Here is a 19,409-nt window from a genome sequence, read left to right as displayed (position 1 = left end):
GTTATGCTAATTCACAAAATGAACTGTAGCTAGCCCTTGTTTAATTATTGTATATAATACATATATATATATATATATATATATATATATATATATATATATATATGTATTATATACAATAATTAAACAAGGGCTAGCTACAGTTCATTTTGTGAATTAGCATAACGTGCATGACTTTTACAAAAGCAACAATTACAGCATGCCAGTTAATAAAACTAGTTTAGTAAGATGTTACACAAGCTTAACTTCATTATATAATTCTATAGTCATGCTAGTAGCATAATGTTTACCATGCTAACAGTGTTGAGGCTGTTATGAGCATGCTAATGCAACCATGCTAAGTAGGCTAGTTTTATAAGTTAGCTTTCTAAGTCAACTGTCACAAAGAATAGCTGATAGTGTTGAAAGTTTGCAGCTTTGAAAAGGCATTTAATCATAAAAACCCAGAGTGTAACAGAATTTAGTTAGGCACTATAGTTACTCTCCACCAGCTGAAACAGAAGTTTTCTGTTAGCAGACTCTTCAGGCTACATCTGAATCGGTATTAGTCGGTTTGGCGCTTTCTGTAAGAAAGCATACTCTGTCTTCATGGGAAACATTTAACATAACAGTAGCTTCACGCCAGCTGATGTGTAACCCAGATGATGTGCATTAGCGTATCATGAGGAGTGTGAAAAAAGCTTTTCTTTTTTCTTGAGTTGGCCTCCTCTAAGAAGCCTCTCTGAGGTAGTTCTAATTTGCATCATTTTTGTTTGAGGCCACTGCCCCCGTCCAGCTAACCTCGTTGTAGGAAGATTAAAACTGACTTGGAGGCCCATTCACCTGTATCTGCAGTTGTAGATAACTCTGATAATAATGTCTGTGACCAGACGGTCAGGTCAGCCATTCCACTTGCTATTCAGTCTAGTCGTAGAGTCTGAATACAGTGATCAGTGATTTAACAGGAATTTCAATAGATGATTCTGTATGTATTCCTTGTTCCTGAAAATGAGTGATATCAGTAAATCCAGAAACAACTCATTTAATCATTCATTGTCCTTATTCTGATCATTCTTTGCATAATATTAGATTAAAATTAGTAAATTGCATGATTAGGAATGTTCACTTTTTATTTCCCTGTTGGTTTCATGGACACGCTTAAAGAAAAACTTGTCATTTCATATTGTACTTTTTTTTATATTAAGTTTACTTGACCTTTCTCTATTTTTGATGGTATTGTGTTTTTATCTATATTAAGTTCAGACAATTAAAAAGAAGTGATTATCATTGAATGTTTTTAAATTATTAAACACAGGGGAAGGAAAGGGGCTTAAGTTTGGTGTCATGAAACCGAGGGCGTGGGGCTCAGAAGATAAGGACAAGTGCAGCAGGTCCCATGAAGCAGTGTACTGAGAGACAACCCACTTTGTCTTAATTCTCTGTTCAGTTGTATTGAGTTATTTTACCAAGTTTGGCTTGTGACATTGAAATATACTCTCAAAATGGCATCTTTTTTATTGTTAATGTCTTTTATTTGATCCACATTCAGCTACCATGCTTACGATGTACAATGTCATTATTTAAAGGGGACAACATAATTATCTACACTCCCTTTAAAGAAAGTCAACCCAAATTAGAAATAAAGACTGTATGAAGAAAAAAAAAAAACAGAATTTAGTGGCATGTAATTAATTTATATCCTATAACTACTTGAAAATCATCTGGATGGCTGTATATCTGTATATGTTGCTATAAACCATGTATACACGGTTCAGCATGCTTTCAAAGATGTTTCACAGATGTTTTACTTAAGCCAATGCACATCCATGCCTAAACTGATGGATGCAGCATTCATGTTTTTTTTCATAGTTTAGATTTGTCAGACTACAAAATGGTTTTGTTCTTCAGCTCAGGGCTGAAAACGATGTGTAAATTCTCTAAATAATGTAGTTTTAAGGGCTAGACCAAGCCACCAGTCTTGCTTTTTGGCATCCACATTGTAAAGGTGGATAAACTGGTAAAGTGTGATGCTCTATTTGAGCCCATTTTTTAATAATTAGTTGTAAAGACATCTGTCATGTGTTTTTTAACCCCCTTAAGCATTGCCTACATTTTAAGAAAAATGCCAAAGAACAACAAATCCAAAGGAAATTTGCTCCACAATAACTGCATCCACATGAATGTTTTTGGTGTCAAGGGACATGTAGACCTTAGAGTATTCCCAGCATAAAATATTCAGTGTTTGATTACTTTGTCTGAATAAATTACAGCAAAACAGAGGAGAAATATGAAGTTTCTGTTCCCACCTGTTTGATTTTTACGACAGTTTACCAGATTTTGTACAGTTTACTGTTAAGTATGTCGTTGCATATGAAGTACCTTCCTGCAATCTTCAAACTTTGGTGAACATGACGGCACCAACAGTCTTAGCATTAGCTGCTATTATGGAACTAATAAGCTGCAAAATAGGCTAAAAGTTAATGCTTTACTTTGTTTACACTCTGACGTCCTGCTGCTCCACGCTGTTGTGTTTTTCTTTTATGTGTACTGCTCCTGTTGTGATGGTGTCTTTTCCAGCTTTTTATTGGAAAATGGAAAAAAAAAAACTAAATTGATCAGTTATACAGGTCTACCTGTATAAACATATCAGAGCACTGAGGAGAAATCCAGGTAATCAGATCATTGCAGTTAACTGATAAAGGATATCAGATTACACTGTCTACATGATCAGTGCATGGTTGGTTTACATGTAAACAGGTTTTCATTGATTGCATGCACACAGATGCCATTGATCATCTTCAGCAATAAAATTATTTCCAAGCATTATTTGTAATATATTTTCGGTGTTGTTTTGTGGACTTAACAATATAGTGTCTTTGAGCAATAATTGATAATAACTCACTGTCCTGTTTAATCTTTCATATTCAATTATGGCTGTAATTTTCATATGCCTTGTAACACCTACACAACTTTTGTTTAAGACATGCTGCTTGAATCAAGTTAAAAATAAATCCCTTTCATTATGTAGAAAATATCCATTTTAGAATTTTATTGTGAACCATTCTCTTTCTATTTCCATATATACAAATATATATTTATATGTATATGTTCATACATGAATACATATATTTGTATGTATGTATTTATAGACAAAATGTTTTTTTTATGGAAAAGTAAAGAGATCACCTAAATGGGCTAAATGCATATGTGAACCCTACATGTGTGTGTAATATTGCATTTTAAACCTCCCAGCTGACCCTGCCATCCCCTTATCAGTCATGTTAACCATGGTAATGTGGGAGATGTTTCCAGTTCCCATGATCTCCATCACCTCCTCTCACACTCATCAGTCTCTCTGCCACCAGTCTTGCTTCTTTGGTATTTTCTTTTTCTTTCTTGCTTTCAGTGATAAAAATGATGAAGCACTTTGAATTTTTTCTTTTGCCACACACCTTTAAACTCTAACACTCTAACTCTAAGCAGCACAGTCTGAAACTGTACACTGTTTGAAAACTGAACTAAAGAGGAAACGCTGCAGGTGGACATGTTTGGAGTGTAACATCATCATATGTGTTTACAAATTAATGACAGATTATTTGTCTACTTCATCGACGCACAAGAGAATAAGTAAATGGAAAAACTATGGGCATGATGAGTATGATCGAGGAAGGAGACATGAGAGATTATTCATTCAGCTCTCTCAGACTCATGCACACACAAAAGATCCTTTGTGCAAAATGCAAACTTGCTTTGTGACTCCAGACCTTGTGAGATGATGTCAACAAAATGCAAAAATAATGCTTTGCCTTATCACATGTTTGTGTGTGTGTGTGTGTGTGTGTGTGTGTGTGTGTGTGTGTGTGTGTGTGTGTGTGTGTGTGTGTGTGTGTGTGTGTGTGTGTGTGTACCTGTGCATGTATGTGTGCATAAATGTGGAGAGAAAATAACTTTCATTGTTCAGGTTGGGCATCCTGAAAACATCTTTGGGAAGGATGGAACATTCCTGGGACAGGAGGCTCAACAGGAGGAAGGAAGGGCAAGGCTGACACACACACACACACACACACACACACACACACACACACACACACACACACACACACACACACACACACACACACACACACACAAGTGACACGTAAGGCCCAGCTTGAACCGTGTGAACCGGAAATGGGCGCCAGCAGAAAGACTCTGAAGGTTCAGAAAGATTCGACCTGAAGATGTTCCCAACTGTATTCCCAGCCCTGCCACGGAAGTCTGCACTCTGTCTGCAGCATCCTGAAGACCCTGCTCACCTCCTTCCACAGCAAAACATCCATGCATGTGTGTGTACATGTGATTGATAATGATGACTCTGCAACAGCATAGAGCCAGATAACCCAGGGTGAGCTGTTGTGTAATGGAAGGAAAGGCTGTACACGGCCAAAGTCAACACATGCTAATCTGACCTGAACACAGCAGGCCAGTCAGCTGGTTTCAAACCACACACACACACACACACACACACATACACACACACACATGATCAGCATACAAGTACTTCTCTTGTGACTGATCAAATAAAGTTGAACAAATCCAAGAAGGAATCTATCTCAACCACAACGTGACTGACTGAACAGAAGAAAAATAGAAAAAAAAAGGTAGCCACCCAACCAAGACTTGTAAAACTGTAGATCATTTGATTTAATGGAAATGTGTAGGTGTACTTGCATGGGTGTCGGAGGTCTGAGTAGGGCTGAGAACAGGGGATCCTCCTGGGCTGCAGAGCTCTGGAAAAGGGTTGGGGATGGCCGGCAGCGAGGCTGGACGCAGCTGCAGCTCTTCCTTCAAGCACCTGCAGAGGGAGCCACATTCTCATAGTGGTGCATACACACAGTACCAGGTATCTTTTGAGCCTAGCAACATCTTTTATTTTTTTTAGTCTAAAACTGAGTGAGTGAGTCTAAAAAAGTGAGTCTAAAAGTTATCCTATTAAATTTGTTGTTAGTTAAAAAAAATAATCTTAAATTACTGTCGGAAATTAAATTACCAATACCGATCAGAGGAGGTTCTTAAAAGATTATTATGATCATGGGATTTTACTGAATGAAATTAACCATTAGCGCAAACAGCTGCAAGTGTCACAAAGGATCTGAAAGCCAATTTTCACACTTCAGTATTTAATTATCATTAACATAGACATTAAAATCACTATAATTGCAGTTAAAAGAACATTTTTTTTTCTTTAAACATTCATACAGCTACCAAGTTTTCACTTCTTTCTCATTTTTTGCAGACTGTGCAGATTTCCATTTTTATATATGAAAAAAGACAAGTTTGATTTACACAGATTATCTCCCCCCCCCTTCCCAAAAAAAAAAAGAGAAACAAATCAAGTTGGATAACCTACAATAATAATCACTGTGGCTTGTGAAAGTATTTGCCATACTGCTTATTTCCCAGTTCATCTTTGTCCGATATGAAAACCAGCTAGAGAATGGAAATGATATGGCAGTTTAACAAAACTAATAAAGAAAAAAAAGGGAAAACTACATCAATCAAGGAGGACTGAATGTGAAAACGAGTTGCAACAGAGTCTGTTCGTGACCCATTTAAGCCCTACAACCCAAAAAGCTGGACTTTATGAGAAAGAAGCCAAAGAGAGCTCTCCAAACAAGTCTAACTTTATTTTTTTCCTTAAAATGAAAATAACAGCAGCAAACTTTACATCTAAATCATCCAGCATCACACAGTGAAGCATGGTGGTGGAAGTATTATGCTGTAGGGATGGAAAATGGTGCTATGGGCACACATCGAGGGGCAACAGTTCCATTCAGCCAGAGATTTGAGACAGAGATAGAGGTTCAAGTTCCAGCAGGACGATGGGGCGTGAGCATACAGGCAACACTGGGATGGTTTGAGTGAAAACATTTAAATTTTTTGGAGTCGAGTAGCGAGACTCTGACCACAATCTTACTGAAAATCATGATTTCAGGGTTGCAGTACAGCAACAGAACCCATAAACTGGAAGGAATGGAGCAGATCCAGGTTTAAATATGGGCAAAAATCCCAGTGGGCAGATGTGCCAAACTCAGAGAAATAACCAGTCTGGCAGTGACTGGTAAAAAACTAAATTATTCTAAATATTTGTGGTTTGAATTCTTATGCAAGTTATTTTTTTGTCTCCCTTTTTTTTTTTTTTTTTTTTTTTTTTTTTTTTAACCGAATGCTCAGCAAAGCAGCAGAACTCAAGTAGTGAGGGCCATTTTCTAGAAAACCAGTGTTTCTCAATCCTGATCCTCAGTTTCCTTCACCCTGCATGTTTTAGAGGTAAGTCTACCTAACAGCTAACACACCTGACTTAAATGGCTTATTGGCAGACTTGCAATTTACTTGATGCACAGTTTAATTAATCTGAATCAGGTGTGCTGGAGTTGGAAGGAACATAAACCTGCAGGGCAGTGGTCCTTCAGGACCAGGATTGAGAAACACTTAAGTAAACTATGCTAGTATTCTTTCTAAAGATCAACAAGTGTTAAAAATGCAGCGGCTAGTTTAACACAGAGATCCCACGTTTGGTGTGTTTACCTGACAGCCTGGATGTGCATGGGCTGAGACTGTCTCAGCTTTTCCCTGAAGGGGGAAGAAGGCAGCAGTGTCGGGACGTGACGGCGGTGAGCCAGGCTGTGTCCCAGGTGAGCAGAATGTGGATGGTGGGGGTGATGATGCTGATGAGGAGCGTGCGTGTGGCCATTGTTTAGGAGAAGTGCCGTGTCTGCCTGTGTGGAGTGCACACTGTCCATAGAGGAGTTCATTTCATTCACCAGTTGCTCCAGGTCGACATCATCCTCTGTGGAGGCAGATGGATGGTGGGATGGAAATTGGGGAGAAAGGTAGATGAGGGATGAGAGAAACATTTAAAGCTGCTTCTAAAACAAAGTAAACTTCAATAAAATAAGTGTAACTGTAAATTAATTACATCTGAAATCATCCGTCTCACTTAAGTCTGGCGATGAATAAAACAAAGGCACAGAATCCTGGAAGCTAAGTATCACTTGAGAGGATTTATAAACCCAACATCATCAAGTCCTTTTACTTTGAACACACAACTTAGCAATGTTTTGCTCTGCATCTTCAATCCAAACTAGCAAGTTAGGATTTAATATGAGCGCTGGTAAAAATGCTGCTAGAAGCACACTGTGGCCCAGAACTATCCAGCATGAGCAGAGAGAGAAAGAAAACAAAGAAACGGCCTTGTTCTGAACTTTTTACCCATCCTTGTGTTGGATTTCACTTTGGCTTGGATTTCTTCCAGTATCTGTGTAGTACACCAGCTCACTGGCTTGTTATTGGGCCAACTATGTGGAAGTTGTCATTCAGGAGATGGAGATGTCTATCAGGCAGTGGAGGTTAGAACCAGCACTCGCCCGCAGACCAAATGATCAACCAAAGCAAACCAGTGTGAAAGGAGTTGCTCCTGCAGGTCAGTTGTTAGTGGTAATATTTTAACTTGAACTGTAATTAATTAACTAAAGCCATCCCCAATGAATTCAGAGGCCAACTGTAAGTAACAGAGTACAACTTTCTTTTTATATCTAAAAACTCACACCCTAAACGCACCATTAATGCTTGCAGCAATATTTTCACTTAGAGTAGACTTAATTAAAACGCAATAAGCTCTTAAATATCCTGACAAGTGGGCACTCAGTATGCTTCTGTATGTGCATGTGTGTGTGTAGATGTATGTGTGTCTAAGGGCCTTCGGTCCTAAGTAAGTCCCACCCCGACACCACACAGAATTCCTAACATTCCTGTCGGAAGAAATTACAGCACACGGAGCATTAACCAGCCTGTTCATGGCACATGGTGGCCAAATGATCAGCACAAAGTAGAACAGCAAAACAACACACACGTGCACACTTAGAGGATGGGACACCATGTGCTTTCTGCACACATAGGCATGTGAATTTGATTAGACAGTGAAATGTTATAAAAAAAAATTTTTTTTAAATTAAAAAAAAAAGCACGGTGCTGTATGTATACATACACAAACACACGCACTATGAACATCTAGAGCGGAAAAGAAGCTGCTGCTCCAAAAACAGCAGGAGTCGCTTCGCTCACATCCCCTTTTTCCACTCGTATCTACTCAGCTCTAGTCTGTTTCGGTAGTTTTCTATTTCAATTGAGGACCCTTAAATGTAGAAGGGGTCCACGTACCAAGATGTCTCACATGTCCTGTGATGTCATTCGTTTGTAACACAAACAACACAACAATGGAGGACATCGTTGTGACTGTATCTGCTGGTTTGTTTTTTTTTTGATTCAGCTAAAAAAAAAAAAAGAAAAAAGAAAAGATCAAGGGCAAGACAGAGCACTCTGGAAATGAGGAAGACAGTTTGGGCACCATTAAAGTCAAGACAATGGTGTTAAAAAGAGTAAGCTAACGGTAGCTAACGCTAGCTTGCTTGTTTAAACACGAATTGTGTTACGATTGTAATGGCTGCAAGTTGACACTACTGGGTGCAAAAAAAAAAAGTTTGACGTATTTTAGAATTTTTCTTAAATTTACTGCTGCAAACAGCAGTGCAGAAGGGAAAGTGGTGTTGCCACTTTAATGTCTTGACATCTTGCAGCAGCACCTGAGTTAATGGTAGCCGTGGTCCAGGGTGGAGAAGAGGTGCAGAGATGAACTTCATGCTCTAATGCAGTACTTATAATGCAAGACGAGTTCTGTCTGTGTAAACAGAAATCAGAATCTCTGGGTGACGTCTTTCACATCATCACGTGCACTTGCGCACTCAGACCCTGTTTTTACAGTGTAGACCCTGTTTTGTTCTGCAAAAAGCACAACAGTGGTAGACCTCCATGTCATGGTTGTACAGCTGCATATATTTAATCAATTCAGTCTGTTGAAGCAAAACCCTTTCTAAAACCTGATAAGTAGCAGTCAGTATGCAACATTTGCTGTTGTATTGCATTTTTTATGGATGCACACACACCTGGGTGTGTTGTAAAGGTTTTACTGCCCACTAGAGGCCTGGCATGTGCACTACACCATGTTTGGTCCTATTTGCATTTTCTCTGCATGATAGTTGTCATTTCACTTTCGTGCAAATGCTTTTTTTTTTTTTTTTTTAAATATGTATAGGAAAAAACTTTGCGTTCGGCTTGGAACCATGGTAACTTGTGTCTGGCTTACATTTGTACGGTACATTTTTAACACACGCCCCACAAACCAGGAGATAATGTTAGGTGGCCACTTTACTGTCATGGTTTGGACTTTTTGTTAGTTTTTTCTCGTGATTTCTGTATAGCCTTATTTCCCGTCATTAGGTTCACCTGGATTCATTTAGCTTATTAATTACACCTGTGTCTCATTGTTTTCACCGTATTTATATCACTTGGTTTCTGTTCTCATGTGCTGGTTCATTGAGCTTTGCTTGTCTGTAGTTGCCTGTAATTTCTCCGTCAAGTTTATTTTGGGATTAAATCCTGCAAATTGCCTCCCTACTGCCTCTCCATCCTGCAATTGGGTCCCCACACCACCACAAACCTTGACATCCATGTCCTATTATTGCTGCCGTGATCAGAGCTCTAAAGAACAAACTGAGGAATGACTTGTAGTGCTTCATCTCTGTAGTATTGTGAACAAAGCTGGTCATGGGCATTTCAGGTCTTTTTTCAACTAGTTAAAAAATATACATATATATTTTGAATAATTTCCAATAAAGTCTTTCTAGTATGTTTTTACAGTTGTTGCTGCAACACCTGCAAAACATAAGAAGGATAAAGATGACGCAAGAACTAAATGCTGAGGTGTTTCACAGATGAAGTTGCATATCAGCATCCAAGCAGTGATATTTTATTCGTATGAAAACAAGAAAAAGTGTTTGTCAATGCATGCAACCCAAACATTTAGTCATGTCAAGGCTGACAAAATGTGCTGTCATGGTTGCAAATTCACCCAGCGGTCATCTACAAGGATAAACACTCAAGTCTATTTCAGCATAGAAACATCTGGGAGTGTAGAGATAAAGCAAAATAATTATTCTGCAGCACCAAACTGTTCCAGTTAAAACACTATTAAGAAAAAATAAATAAATACTGAGAGATCTGTATGAACTCAGTCCTGTTTGGAATGGCAAAAGCCCCAGTTCAAGATGGCTGTGTGGGATTTCCTCACAGAATAATGTACCACTCCTGTCAAAGCAAAGTACATAAAACAGAATTTAACATCGTCTTATGATCCTCCACCATGCAGATGTTTGTCAGTTTTTCTCTTCCCTCCGTACTTAATCATTGAGGCTACTGGAGTTTTAGATAAAAAATGCAGCCTTGTGCAACTCTAAGACGATAATAATGGTTTCGTAGGCATTCCTCTCCCTGCTCCAGTGGCTGTCTTGGCTCACGTTGCACTGCTGGCTTTAAACAGGGAACCCAGAGGACATATAGAAAGAAAACGTCTTCTCCCTTTCGTCCACTAAGTTTGACTTGGAATGTGGAGGACCCGCTGCAGGAGTCTGGTCAGCATCTGACAACAAAACACGCCATACAAAAGTGGCCTCATAAATCAGATTGAAGCGGGGCAACGGAAAGGACATGGAGAAGCTGAGATCATTGAAGCAGTCACCCGTGCAGTAAGCCCAGGTCTTCATCTGCGGGAGATTTGTTGGAGATAAAGCGAGAGCTGACACTGCAAACTCTCAAGACCATACTTAAGGGTCACTTCAAAGTGGACTCCTCCTCTGACTTACTGCATCGCCTGATGAACATGACGCAAGATCCAAAGGAGTCAAAATTTCTTATTCAGAGCAATAGAACTGAAAGAGAAGTTAATGAGAAAATTCAATGAGGAAGAGGCAGGTGAGGAAGGTGAACATTTTAGTCCTGAGTTAATCCAGAGAAAATTCCTTCGCTCCATTGAGACTGGTCTTTACAGTGATGCAGTTAAGTTCCAGATCAAGCCATATCTCAGTAATCGTACCGTCACAGATGAGGTGTTGATTGAGCGCATCAGTGAGGCTGCAAATATAGAGCAGGAAAGACAGCAGAAACTGAGAAAGACAATAAAAAATAAGCCCCCAAAAGTCAGTGACGTGCAGGCAAAGGTGTATCCACCTGACGCCTCAGCAGCAGCAGTTGACACTGGTACCAATGAAGTAGGGGGGAAGAGTAAGAAAAGGCAGGGACTCAAGACAGAGACAGACCAAATAGAAGTACTCAGGGCAGAGGTGCTAGAAATTAAGAAGTTGATGTTACAAACAGTAGAAGCCACACGAGCTAGCTCAACAGAGAAAAGGTTTATGCCCAACCGTAGTCGGCCCAGAGGATGTCAGGCGTGTCAGGAAGCTCAGATAGGCGACTCCTGTAGACATTGCTTTAAGTGTGGACAAGAGGGGCACCTCTCCAGAGGATGTCGACGGACCAGAGTGCAGCAGGGAAACGAGACTGGGCTGCCGAGCCGGGACTCTCGGTAGCCCGTGAATCATCCAGTCTCAACATGCAGAAGCATGGTTCTCCTTTCATATGGTCTCAAATCTCATCGGTTAACTACCTCCCACCACGACGCAAAGAAAGACTCATCAAGTTAATTGCAAAGAGACACACTGTGCATTGCGCAATGGATACAGTTCCAGTAGTAGCTTTATGGGACTCAGGCGCTCAGGCGACCATCATTAATGAAGAATGGAGAAAGCTGCACTTACCACACAGTATAGTGCGACCTCTCAGCGAACTGTTAGGCTCAGACAGTTTATTGGGAGTGGCAGCCAACCAGACTGAGATCCCCTTCATTGGCTGGGTGGAGGTAGAGTTTAGACTAGGGAAAGAATCCGCCATGACAACGCCACTTCTAGTACCCATTTTAGTATCAAGCGATCCACACGTAGCTGCAGAGCCCATAATTGGCTACAACGTGATAGAGGAAATAACAGGAGAGGGTAGTCAGACAGCAAAGGCTGAGACCATCCATACTGTGTGTCAAGCCTTCCAGATAACATTCAAGACAGCACAAGAAGTGCTTCAGCTTATCCATGCCCCTATTAGTGAGGAAGATGTAGGAATTGTACACACAGGACAAAAAACACTCACGTTAGGCGCCAAACAGATCACCACAGTGTTTGTTAATGTCAACACTGGAGGTCAGTATTATGGCGAAGACCTGCTTCTAGTCCCTAGTGAAGAGCGGATGTTGCCAGAAGGGGTAGCAATAGAGGTGGGTCTAGTCAGGGTCCCCCAAAAAGGGAAAGGTTATATACCAATCCCCATCACCAACACAAACCAACACAGTGTAACTCTGACACAGCGCACTGTTCTCGGTCACCTGCAGACAGTAAAAACTGCTTACACAGCTAGTGTCAAGCAAATGAACATCGGGGAGGGAGCAAAACCACCTACTCACACAACATCAGCTCCAGATGGTGATAATTCAACAAAACGGAAACCTGCCTGGTGGGACCCCCCGATCGACCTTAGTCACCTAAACGAGGAGCAAAGGAGGATTGCCAAACAGCTGTTGAGAGAGGAGTGTCATGCTTTTGCATATGACGATGATGATATCGGCTCAATCCCCTCACTGAAACTCCACATCACGCTGCACGATAACACCCCAGTAAGAAGAACCTACATGTCAGTCCCAAAGCCACTACACCAGGAAGTGAAGGAGTATATCGAGGATTTATTGAACCGTGGCTGGATTACACCTTCACGCTCCTCGTATGCCTCACCGGTCGTGTGTGTACGAAAGAAGGATGGGATTTTAAGGCTGTGCTGCGATTACAGAGAGCTGAACAAAAAGTCAGTTCCTGATCGCCACCCCATACCCCGAATCCAAGATATGCTGGACTCCCTCACTGGCAGCTCCTGGTTCTCCGTATTGGACCAGGGGAAGGCCTATCACCAGGGGTTCCTGGATGAAGAAAGCCAGCCTCTGACAGCTTTCATAACCCCCTGGGGCCTTTACCAGTGGGTCCGAATTCCCTTTGGGTTGAGTGCAGCGCCTGCGGAATTCCAGAGGAACATGGAAGATTGCTTACGTGGCTTGAGAGATGTCATGTGTCAACCGTACCTAGACGACAATCTGGTCCATAGCCCAAGCTTTGAGGACCACATTGAGCACCTGAGAGCAGTGTTACAGAGATATCAGGGACACGGAGTGAAACTCAGTCCCCGTAAGTGTGAGGTGTTGAAGCGGACGGTGAGATTTCTGGGACGATTGGTGTCTGGACAAGGCTACACTATGGACCCATCTGAAGTGGCCCCAGTCCAGGCCTTAAAGGAGAAAGCACCTACAACAGTGGGAGAGTTGAGAAGAGTAATGGGATTCCTCTCCTATTACCGAACATACATCCCAAACTTCTCCCGAATAGCCCAGCCCCTTTACCAGCTGCTCTCAACTCAACCAGGTCAAAAGAATGGAGAGAAGGTCAGGGCCACTACAAGGAAAAAAGGTAACCTCCCACCTAACACTCCTATACAATGGACTGATAACTACCAAAAGATTCTGAACTCCCTCATAGACAAACTGATAGAGCCTCCCATTCTGGGTTACCCAGATTTGACCCAACCATTCGTTCTCCACACAGACGCATCCCAAGAGGGGTTGGGAGCTGTACTTTATCAGAGACAGAATGGCAAGATGGTAGTCATAGGCTATGGTTCCAGGACTCTAACGCCACCGGAGAAGAACTATTACATGCACTCGGGAAAATTAGAGTTCTTAGCATTAAAATGGGCAATATGTGAACGTTTTCGGGATTACCTGTATCATGCCCCACACTTTGTTGTGTATACAGATAACAATCCCCTAACGTATATCCTCTCAACAGCTAAGCTTAACGCTACAGGCCATAGGTGGGTGGGTGAGCTGGCTGAGTTTGATTTTTCCATTAAGTACAGGCCGGGAAACAGTAACGCAGATGCGGATGGCCTATCACGGATGCCATTAGACATAAATGTATTCATGACACAATGTACAGAGGAGATGGGTCAGGAAGCGTTCAGTGCGGCAGTGCAGGGAGTCATGGTACAGTTAGACAACCCCCAGGTCTGGGTAGCAACAATCCCCATAGAAGCACTAGACCTAGTGAGAGACGCCAGTGCACACCCCCAAACCAAGTCCCTGACACCAGAACAGATACGAGACAGCCAGGAAAAAGACCCTGTAATAGGTCGGATTCTGCATTTTAAGAGGGACAGTCAACAACCATCTAGGAGAGCTCTTAAAGCAGAACCGGCAGATGTCAGAGTGTTAATGAGACAGTGGGCAAAGTTGCATGTCAGTGAGGATGGAGTTCTCTTTCGGAAAGCAGGAGATAAACAACACCTTATCCTCCCAAAAGAGCATCGTCAAACAGTATTCAACGAGCTTCACAGAGAAATGGGACATGTGGGGGTTGAGAGGACATTGAACCTAATCCAAGATCGATTTTATTGGGCACGTATGTACTCTGACATAGAACGTTTTGTCACCCAAGAGTGTGAGTGTCTCAAGTCCAAGCGTCCTCACAAAGCAACCAGGTCTCCCATGTCAACTATTGTCACAACACGCCCAGGTGAGCTAGTATGCATTGACTTTTTACACTTAGAGACATGCAAACAGGGATTCGAGTACATTCTAATTGTGATCGACCACTTCACTGGTTTCGCCCAAGCCTACGCCACGAAAAACAAGTCTGCCAAAACTGTTGTTGACAAACTATTCAATGATTTTGCACTGCGTGTGGGATTTCCAGAGAGAATTCACCACGACATGGGGAGAGAGTTTGACAACCAGCTGATGGACCAACTACAACAGAGCTGTGGCGTGCGGGGGTCCCATACAACATGTTACCACCCTCAAGGAAACGGGAAGTGTGAACGATTCAATAGGACTATTTTATCAATGCTTCGCACCCTCACAAATGAACAGAAGGCTGACTGGAAGAGCTCATTGACAAAACTGGTGCACGCGTACAACTGCACCCGCAGTGGGGTCACAGGCTTCTCTCCCTACTACTTGCTCTATGGACGGTCACCTCGCTTGCCAGTAGATCTGCTTTTCAACCTGCAACACAGAGAAGCGAAAGAGACGTACTCTGAATAATTACAGAACTGGCAGAACCGAATGTGACAAGCCTATGAGATCGCCGCTAAAACCGCGGCTCGGGAAGCTCGGCGAAGCAAGAAAGGCTATGATAAAAGAGCATATGGAGCAGATCTGCAACCTGGTGGTCGAGTTCTCGTGCGTAACCTGTCAGAGAGGGGCGGCCCGGGTAAACTGCGGTCCTACTGGGAACCTAAAGTGCATGTGGTGATGAAAAGAAGGAGTAGTGACAGCCCGGTGTATGAAGTGGCACCAGAGGGAGGAGGTAAGAGCCGTGTGTTACACAGGAACCTTCTCCTCCCATGTGACAGTCTACCCTTAGAGAAACCTGAAAATACCCCTGAAAAACGAGAGAGGAAAATGAAACCACAGACAGGGAAAATACGACACCAAATCAGCAAACCAGAGGATTCCGACAGCGATAGCAGTAGTGAAGTTGAGCTGGTGTGTCGTTTCTCATATGACCAAAAAATAAGTCAGCGAGCCACAGACTTGAATCCAGAGGCAGAGTCATTTACACCAGCTTCTACGATGCAAGAAAGAGCCCCAGACTTGGAAGACGCAACGGCTGTTCAGGAGGAGGCAGAGACGGACAATGGAGACATCCCAGCTGAGGGAGATGGTGAGGACGATGCTGCAGAGCCGGGGGAGAGTCCGCCAGGGTCATCAGAGGAAGAAATTCTGGAACCCCCACCAGCGACCATCTACCCACAGCGACACAGACACTGTCCAAGAATGCTGACTTACAATGCTCTGGGTGAGCCAACCTGGGTGGAAGCAGGTGCAGAGGGCCTACATGTTGTGAGTATGCCTCCAGCGTACAGACCATCAGTCATGTGGCGACCGTGGACATCACTGGACACTGAGGTGACGGGTTGAACTTGCATCACACGAACAGTTTTCTAGTTTGGAGAAAATAGACTCTGGATAGCAGAATGATTAAATTATTTGAACTGTAAAGGAAAGACAATTCCAGAAAAACATAGTGAACTGGTACTGTACTAACAAAGAGACTGGTAACAGACTAAAAGAACTGAGGCCGATATGAGTTCTGTTACATTTGAGAGTTGATCTGATTGGGGTCTAGAGTACAGTAACTGATATTGGTGGTATAGGTCAAAATGGGCCGAATACTTGAATAAAGGGGCACTATAACTGAACTGAATGTCAAGTGCCACCTTAAAACAAGTAGTACCATGCTTCAGTAAGGAAATTCATCGTGTGGGAAAGGTACACTTTATGTATCAGGAATGTCCGGAGACATTTATTATTGGGGGGAGAGTGTGGCAGACAGAGTCATCAGTGGGTCCCTGCACTCAGATTGCAGTTGTTTTCATGTTGATTTGATTATTAATTATTTGTACTTAGTACAGCCAATGTTCAAAGTGTTTTGAAAAGTGTCTGTGTTTTTCTGACAAAGAAAAGTTGATTCATGGTTCAGAAATTTAATATTATCCAGCATGATGTAGCGCCAAACTTCTTTTTTTTTTTTTTTTTTTTTTTTTTTTTTTTGTCTTGTCCAGCATTTAAGCAAGCAGACTGATGTTCTGGATGCTGTGTTCTGCTGAGCAAATTTATTTTGCCAAGGGGAACTTTTGTAGATGTAATGATCCCCTTGTATTTCTTGATTCTTATTTTATTTTTCAATTTGTTTTGGATAATAGCTTGTATTACAGAGTTTATGCTACTGGACCCGACCGGAAAGGACAGGAAAGGGGCAGAAAGAGAACAGAAAAGAGAACATAAAAAAAACAAAAAAAAAAAAAAACAAAAGAAAGAGATCAATGCATACATGTATATGCACATACATACCCACCTACATATATATGTATATACACTCGCACATACATTATATATATACATATATACATACATACATACATATACACATACATACACATGCATACACACACATGTACACATACATGCATACATAAAGATAGATATACATACATACATATACACATACATACACACACATATATATATATATATATATATACATATATACACATATACATACTCACATACATACACATACACTCACACATATGCATACATATATACACATACACATACACATAAGTACACACACATACCCACCCACACACATAAATATATACACCCACACAAGCCAACTCTAGATTCGTGGAGAACAAAACCGTTGACAATCATGAAGACCAGAAACTAGCAAGTTAAGTCAAAAAGACAGAAAGAGAGGTACCTGCTGTTAGTGAATAAACTTGCTGGATGACTCAGTGACTGTGACACATGCAGAACATTCATGCAGAACATTCAGAGTGGAACGTGTTTAGAGAAGAGTGATCATGCCAATGTGACCCCGCCCGCCTACAGCTAGAGGAAGGCCAGGAGAACCCAGAGACCCGGGTAACCGACAGTCACCCCCAGGTACAGATCCCAACCCCCCCACTCCAGAGCCAGCCATGCATCTGCCCAGGAGGTGGCGAAGGAGGTGCCCAACCAGAGTCCCCCGCAGTCAGGGGGAACAGGCCCCAGCAGGCCCAGGCCGGCAAGGGCCGATCCCGCCGGGCACCGGCCACCTAGGGCAGACAGAGCGCAGGCCCCAGGGCCCCAAGAGCCCGTGAGCAGCCCCCCGCCCCCGCAGGCAGAGGGCACAGCCCACACCGACGGAGGACCAGGATCCCCAGACCGCCACCCAGCGGCAGCCAGGTCGCACCCCAGCGCACCAGCCGCGCCCCCGGGTACAGGACACCACCCCCCACCACCAAACCACACACACATATACATGCATACCATGTAGCGCCAAACTTCTACCAGCAGAGGGCGCGTTCGCTGCACTCTTCAGCAAAAAGGGAACTCTCGCGATGTTAAGTCAATGAGAACACAGAAGCGCGAAGCAGTTGTGTGTGGCGAACTGGCATTGAAACATGTTTTTTGTTGCTCTTTGCAGGTAAGAAGGGAGGTTGGGAACTGTGTGATTGTTCGGTGAAAATGTGTAATGTATGCTTATTATTAAGGTTTGATGTGTTATGTTGCATAAATGTTTCTTTCAGCTAATAGCCGGTTGCATGCTAATAATGGCTAGTTAGTAGCAAGCCTGGTTGCTTAGTAACCCATCGCGGTGTGAAGTCAATGAGAACACAGAAGCGCGAGGCAGTTGTGTGTGGCGAACTGGCATTGAAACATGTTTTTTGTTGCTCTTTGCAGATAAAAATAAGAGTTTAAAAAAAAAAAAAAAAAAATTAAATGTGTAGTGGAGGACATCCATGTGTATCACGCTACATTCACAAAGGTTTGTTTGGCATGATAGGTTTAGATAAGTCATGGTGATCATTAGTGGTATAATTAAAAGTTTACCAGAATTAAATAATTTATTATGCTTTTTTAAGCCAACATGCCTGCAACAACATTTTTGTTCCTCTATTTGTTTGTGTTTTAAAAAGAAAGTCTCTTGAAGTGACAATATTCCTGGTTCCAAACTCTCTCTGTGCATGTATGGTACTGTGTTTCCTTTCAAAGTCCAGTCGGATTTAAAATAAACACACCATTTACTTCGAAATTAGGTTTTATTCCGTATAGTCACTTCCATTAGGCATTAGGCATTTACATGGTAATTTTTTCATGTCTTTAAAGCAGATTAACTTTTGTTCAAAATTATACTGGAATGAAAACTAATGACTTGGTCCGATTGGTGACTCGGCTCAGTTGGGAGTGGGGGGGTCACGTTCACATTGCACTTTGGTCAAATGAGCCAAACCATTAGAAGTAAGTAAGTAAGTAAACTTTAATTGTATAGCGCTTTTCACGGACACAAAGCCACAAAGTGCTTCATAGTATACATAGAAACATAATAAAAACATAAAACATATAGAAAAATACAACAATACAAGTATAGAACAGTAGAACGACTGGGTCGACCTTGAAACTAAAATGCATGCCCAAACTAATGTGCTTTCAAAAGCTTTTTAAAGGGCATCTATTGAGTCCAGAGAGCGCAGATCTTGGGGAAGCTCATTCCAAAGACAGGAACCGACAGCTTTAAAAGATTGCAAGTCTTAAAACAGGTTTGTGGGACCATTAACAGGTCTTTTCCGGACAACCACAGGCTTTAGGACAAACTCATTCATTCATTATCCTAATCGCTTAGTCCAATGAAGGGTCACAGGGAAGCTGGAGCCTATCCCAGCAGTATTTGGGCAAAAGGCAGGGTACACCCTGGACAGCTCTCCAGCCCATCGCAGGGCTTCAAGACGAACTGTATGGCTTTATTAATTCTGTAGTGTAACTATGGGCCTGTCTGTGTAACGCTCGGAAAGTTAGTACCAAGAATTTAAAATGAATGCAATAAACAACTGTCAGCCAGTGAAGAGACTTCAACATGGGA

General features: G+C 42.0%; 1 protein-coding gene across 1 annotated transcript in view; it reads right to left on the bottom strand.

Moving 5' to 3' along the window:
* LOC306770102 (growth factor receptor-bound protein 10-like) overlaps positions 1–19,409 on the bottom strand; it is a 74,485-nt gene that overhangs the window by 33,950 nt on the left and 21,126 nt on the right. The window contains exons 4-5 of the mRNA XM_079258897.1: positions 6,547–6,808; positions 4,690–4,813 (exon numbers count right to left, since the gene is read on the bottom strand). Coding sequence (XP_079115023.1) covers positions 4,690–4,813; positions 6,547–6,808 — 386 coding nt within the window. The remainder of the gene's footprint in view (positions 1–4,689; positions 4,814–6,546; positions 6,809–19,409) is intronic.

Source organism: Telmatherina bonti (genome assembly GCF_933228915.1).
Source record: "Telmatherina bonti genome assembly, chromosome: 19".
NCBI lineage: Eukaryota > Metazoa > Chordata > Actinopteri > Atheriniformes > Telmatherinidae > Telmatherina > Telmatherina bonti.
Note: the sequence above shows the minus strand (reverse complement) of the source record. Positions and strands in the feature narration are given on the sequence as shown.